General features: G+C 63.2%; 1 protein-coding gene across 1 annotated transcript; it reads right to left on the bottom strand.

The window, feature by feature from the left end:
- Positions 1-734: 734 nt before the first annotated feature.
- On the bottom strand, positions 735-5,369 carry UNCX (UNC homeobox). Its single transcript, XM_045813305.2, has 3 exons — positions 4,695-5,369; positions 4,282-4,457; positions 735-2,248 (listed from the first exon to the last, which is right to left on the bottom strand). Exons 1-3 carry the CDS (start codon positions 4,978-4,980, stop codon positions 1,088-1,090), a joined length of 1,623 nt encoding a protein of 540 aa, XP_045669261.1. The 5' UTR covers positions 4,981-5,369; the 3' UTR covers positions 735-1,087.
- Positions 5,370-5,608: the final 239 nt, after the last annotated feature.

The following is a 5,608-nucleotide window of genomic DNA, read 5'->3' as shown; positions in this document are numbered from 1 at the left end:
GGCGGCGCCTGTCCTATTACAGACGACACATGATCAATAGGCTGATAACGCAGCAACATCAATATAAGCGACAGAACAATGAGGGATATCATTGGGCATCTATCTTAATATAGCCGGCTACAAGAGCGCTGACAAAGAGTGCAGCTCATGAAAATTCCGCCCCACGATTCCCCGTCTCCGCTCCAATATGCGCACGCACTCCCCCAGCTGCCGGCGCTATTATTCTCCAATTTCAATTTGACACCCCAGCCTTTCATGCTAATTCTATTATTGTAGGAAGTTTATGTGATTTCATATCACTAGAAATCGGTAATGTATAATAACCCTTTGGGCAAGAAACCCAGTCCCCGCAGCAGCCACCGGAAAATAATTACTTTCATATCAAAACTCTGCAGGAGCCCAGCGGCCCGGCCCTTGCAGCCCCCGGCTCCGTCACCCCGCGCCGCGCGCCCCGGCGTGTGCCAGCGCGCGGGGGTGCGCGCGGGGGCGCGCGTGTGTGCGGCGCCGGGTGGGAGGGGAAGCGCGAGGGAGGGCAGGAGAGGGGGAGCAGCGGATGCATAAATTTGTTCAATCAGAAAACACAAACACACACGCACACAAAAGGAGGCATTAAGCGCGGACCTCGGGGGAGGTGAGGAGCCTTGTCCCTGCCCCGCCCGCGGGGAGAGGAGTGGAAAACGGAGGGGAGGAGGGGCCATACTGGGCGCTCGGAAATTTGAAAAAGAGGGACCTGAGAGCTTGCGTTTGACCAGCTTTATTTATCAAAAATGGTACATATATAAATATTCTTAGACATTTTTGCATTTTACAAGGCTGAGGATTCTTGTTGTGGGTTTTTGTGGGGGATATGGGGTTTTTGTTTTTTGCTCTCCCAAGAGAAGGAGGGTCTCACCCCAAGTCCTGCAGTTGCTGCCTAGGTCCGAATTGATACAGCGGTTTTCTTTAAAAAATAATAATAATAAAAGGAAGAAAACAGAAGAAAGGAAAAAGCAGTGTTTCTAAGCCGATCACCTGATTTCGTTGTGTGAGTCGAGCCTGAGCGAGCGGGCGCGGGCCGGCTGAGCGCCTCTCTCGGCCCCGCCGCCCCTCAGTCCATGTCCACCTCCTCGCCATCTGGCGCACTGGGTCCGGGCTCGGCGCCTGGCTCTGGGGCCCCGCATAAAGCCGGCTCCCCGGCGGGGCTGGGAGCCCGCGGGCCCGGCCCGGGCGACGGCGCGAGAGGGGCGGGCAGCGCGGCCGCTGGGCAGGCGGCCCCCGAATCCGCGCAATCTCCGCCGCCGCCGCCCTCGGCCACAGCCACGGCCGCATCCCGGAAGGGCGCCGGGGTCGGGGCCCCCGGGGAGGCGACGGCGTCGGGGCTGCGGCGCGCGAAGGCCGAGTCCGGAGCACCGCCGGGCCCCGGGAAGGCCCCGAAGCTGGCCTGAGCGGGCGGCGCGGGCGGCGCGGCGGGTGCGGGCGGCGCGTCCTTGGGCGCGGGCTCCGGACCCGCTGCGCCCTTGAGCGCGGCCTGCGGCACCAGGAAACCGAGTGGCTGCGTGATGGGGTAGAGCAGGAAGTGGCCCTTGCCAATGAGGGTCCGCGGAGCGCACGGCAGTCCGGGCGCGAAGTCCAGCCCGGCGGCAGCGGCGGCGGCGGCAGCGGCGGCGGCGTTAGCGGGGCCGGCTTTCCGGCGCGGCGGCGAGTCAGACAGCAGGCTCTCCACGCTGAACGGGCTGGCCTTCGGCAGGCCGGCGGCGCCACGTTCCACCGCCGCCCCGGGCGCACACGGGGCCGCGTCCTTGTCCGCGGGGCGGCATAGCCGCAGCTGCGGGCCGGCGCCACTTCTTTGGCTCGGGTAAAAGGCGGGGTCGCAGGTGCCCGGCGCGGGCGGTTCGCCCGGCGGTGCGGGCGCGGAACCGGCGGCGCCGGCGGCGTGCGCGGTAGGGCCCTTGGCCGCGGCGGCCGGCGGCGGCGGCTCGGGCGGCTCCGGGGACAGGCCGCCGCCGCCGCTGTCGCTGTCAGAGCTGGGAGCGCTGTGCAGGGACAAGCCGCCTGGCGAGTGCAGGTGGCGGCTCTGGCTCTTCAGCAGCTTTTTCTCATGCTTGCGCTTCTTTTTCTCCATCTTCTCCAGTTCTTTGCGTGCGATCTCCTCTGGGTCCATTGGCTCGCCACTGCACGTGGTCGGGTGTGAGTTGTGAGCCGGCCGCCCCGGGCCCTTCTTCGTGTTCTCCTTCTTCCTCCACTTGGCCCGGCGGTTTTGGAACCAGACCTAGAGCAGCCGGACAGGGGAAAGGAAGGCAAAATCAGGCGGCGGGCTTGCCGCTGGGGCTTCGGGCCTCCCCACTCCCCCCAGATAGCCTGTACAACCTCGGCTCCGGCCAGGGGGAGGGAGCGAAGGCAGGCGGCCAGACGGCCCTGAGCTGGGTTCGGCACTCAAGCTGCAGGTTCCAAAGAGCATCTTTTCCACCCAGAAGGAGGTAGATGGGGCCTCTCGGCCAGCTTCCCATTCTGGCTTCTCACCTCGGGCAACTGGGAGCTGCCCCTTCGTTGGGCACGGCGGGTCTGGCCCTTGAGGGCTTCTGGTTCCTGGTCGGGAGGCAGGCAGGGAGCAGGGCCCCACCTCGCCCCTCTTGGCTTCTCACAGCTCCTGTTCTAAGAGGCCTGCCTGGCCTGGTGCTGACCGTCTGGCCCGAGGACGACCAGTGGCTGGGCTCAGCTGCCCTCCACACCTGTCTTCGGCCCCCGGAGACTGAATCAAAGGCCAGATTTGGGGGTTTCCCGTGAAGGGAAATCTGGGTGCTTCTTCTTCTAGAAGGTCCTGGGAAAGCCAAACTTAGGGGGGAGGGTTTCCAGCAGCCTGCCCCCCCAACACATTCACACACGTCCTTCTTTCTGGAGGCTCCAGGCCAAGGCATCAACGCAGCCGCTGAAACCAGTTGTGCTTGGCCTAGGCCGGGGGGAAGGCAGACAGGGAAGCAAGAGGCCAGTTGCCAGGCTGTGCAGGGGAGGCCTGGGCCCATCCAGCCTCTTCTACCCTCCCTGCAGGCCTTGTCCTGGGGAACAGCAGCCCTAGACACTGGCTCCCCCACCGCACACACAGTCAAATCCCTGCTGGGCCTCAGGCACACCACCCTCCCCAAGAGATCGCGATAATGCGAATTCTTTGTTGTGACCAAGGAGAGACCCGGCACAATAGCAGGCCGGGCCGGTCACAGGGTGCCTTGTTGGTGCCAAGGTGCGGGTTTTAAGCTGTAACCTCTCCAAGGCTGTAACTGCTTCCTTCCTTCCTTCTTTCAAATACTTCTTTTTTTGGTGCAAATTCCACGCTCACTTGTCACCAAGAAATGCTCATTATCGTACAGGGGAGAAAAGAAGAGGTCTTCGCTTAAGACACTTATACAAATTGGACGAAAGGATTTACAAACAGAAGAGGTCATGAGGGGCAGTGCAAGCACAGGTCGAGAACACCTTTTTAGACAAAGCTATTGGTGCTGAACAGACGTCTTGCCGGCCTCTGCCTCAAAGCCCTGCACCCACAGCTGCAGCCCCACACCCCACTCACCACCACACCAACCCCGGAAAAAGATTTCTGTACTTCAGGGGAACATCCGATTATGCACAATTCATCTTGAATTTTTAATCCACCAAATAGATGCTGTATTTTTAAAAAGAATAACGGCGGCAGTCTCCAAATAAAATCAAAGTACGGGGGATGGGAGGGGAGATATAGCCGAGAGTATTAAGGATTCAGACACCCCCCCATGTGTTAACTGTGTAAGTTTCTGCCTCCCCTTCCTCAGCTAACCTCCTTCTGCAAAGCAAAGAATAAATACAGGTCTCCATCTGAATATTTTAGAGGCGAGAAGTAAATAAACAAACGCGTTTGCTCCAGGCTGATGACGAAGACCCCAGGCAAGGACCAGGAGGCGCGGGGTCTACCTGCTCCGGGTCTCCTCCAGAACCCAGCCCGGCTGGCTCCCCCCCCCCCCCGCCCGCTTCTCCCGCCCAGCCCTCTGAGACCTCATTTCGCGCCATCGCCCGACCCCCACCACGCATCTCCCGGTTCGGACGCAGCTGCTGTTCTGGCTACTTAGGGGCCGTCGTCGGCCCCGCCCAAGCCGCCTGGGGCTTTCTCCCCGAGAGTTGCCGAGCCCCGGAACCCCACCACCACCTCCTGGCTGGTGAGAGCTAGGGGGGCTCGGAAGCGGGGCCGCGGTCCCCCACCTAGAACAAAGGCGGGGCCGGCGCCCAGCGGGCCTAGTGGCGGGATGCTGGCTCCCGGGAGGAACGGTGGGTCTTTACCTGCACTCGGGATTCGACCAGATCCAGGCGCAGCGCCAGCGCCTCGCGCATGAACACGTCGGGATAGTGGCTCTCGTTGAACGCCTTCTCCAGCTCCTCCAGCTGCCAGCCCGTGAAGTTGGTGCGGGTGCGCCGCCGCTTACAGCCCGGGCTCTCCTTGTCGGGGTCCCCCGAGTCTGCGGGCACGCAGAGGACGCCGCAGGGCTCAGCCAGGGCCCAGGCCACATCCACCCCCTCCGTACCTGTCGGCCGCCCCGGTCTGGGGGCCCTGAGCCGGGGTGGCAGACCGAGAGTGCCCTGAGCCTCGGCAGCCGGCGCCCCCTCTACAGCCGCCCGGGACCCAACTCCTGCGCCCAACAACGGTGTCCTGCTATTCTCCACCCCACCTTGCCCTCCCCGACCACCGCACCTACCTGATAGCTTGAAGGGCTGACTGTCGCCTCCCACCCCACAGGCAGCCGGCAGCAGTGGCGTGGGGTTGACCACCGAGGCGGCGGCGGCGGCGCACGAGCCACTGAGCAGGCCGTCGATGGAGAAGGGCACCGAGGCGGCGGCGGCGGCAGCGGCTGCCGACTGCAGCTGGTGGCCGGCCAGCTCGTACACGTGGTGGTGGCCCAGCGGGTAGGGGAAGCCCACCACGCCGCCCAGCGAGCCCCCGAACTGGGCATGCGGGTGCTCCAGGAGGCGGCCGTCCATCATCTCGCGCGGGGGGCCGGCGGGAACGGCGGCGGGGCGCGGGGGCGCGGGCCGGGGCCGGGGCGGGCCAGCGGCGGGAGGCGCGGACGGCGGCGGCGGCGGAGACAGGGACCCGGAGCCCTACACATGCTTCGCCCGCACTCCGGCGCTTTACTTTATCAACATCAAGCTCCCGATAATTAGCCGCGGCCCGGGGAATTTGGGACCAATAAGAAGCGCTAATCGGCTCTGACGTCAGAGGCGTGCTGGGTGCAAGGAAACGTTTTCCATATCGATTGCTAATTATACCTGACATGCACCTCAATAAACAGTATCAGGAACTGTCACAACAAGGGGGGGGCAGCAGAGAGGGAGGGGCGCGGCCCGGCGCTGGGCGGGCGCGGGCTCGGGGAGCGGTCCAGGCAGGGGTCCCCAGCGAGCCCCCCACTCCAATCCCCGCTGGCCGGAGCCCGCGCCTCCCCCGCCGCGGGCTCCCCGCCCCTCTGCAAATCACTAATAGATTTCCCTTTAAAACATTCACCGGCGTGTTGTGGGGATTTTTCACCAGAAATGCTGTAGTCTCTGAACCTTTAAAGTGATGTTGCTCCAATTACAGAGAGACATTGAGCGGCAAATAGACTGATCCAATAAT

This window comes from Ursus americanus, chromosome 2, assembly GCF_024610735.1.
Source record: "Ursus americanus isolate L20-20 chromosome 2, mUrsAme1.1.p, whole genome shotgun sequence".
NCBI classification, from domain to species: domain Eukaryota; kingdom Metazoa; phylum Chordata; class Mammalia; order Carnivora; family Ursidae; genus Ursus; species Ursus americanus.
The sequence above is the reverse complement of the archived record's forward strand: the minus strand, read 5'-3'. Positions and strand labels throughout refer to the sequence as shown.

Bases quoted from the DNA above. Each gene is read 5' to 3' on its own strand.
- UNCX (XM_045813305.2), bottom strand. From the start codon at position 4,980: ATGATGGACGGCCGCCTCCTGGAGCACCCGCATGCCCAGTTCGGGGGC. The intron at 4,458-4,694 runs GTAGGTGCGGTG...GCGTGCCCGCAG, and splicing joins TCAGCCCTTCAAGCTATCAG to ACTCGGGGGACCCCGACAAG. The intron at 2,249-4,281 runs GTAAAGACCCAC...CGGCTGCTCTAG, and splicing joins TGGTCGAATCCCGAGTGCAG to GTCTGGTTCCAAAACCGCCG.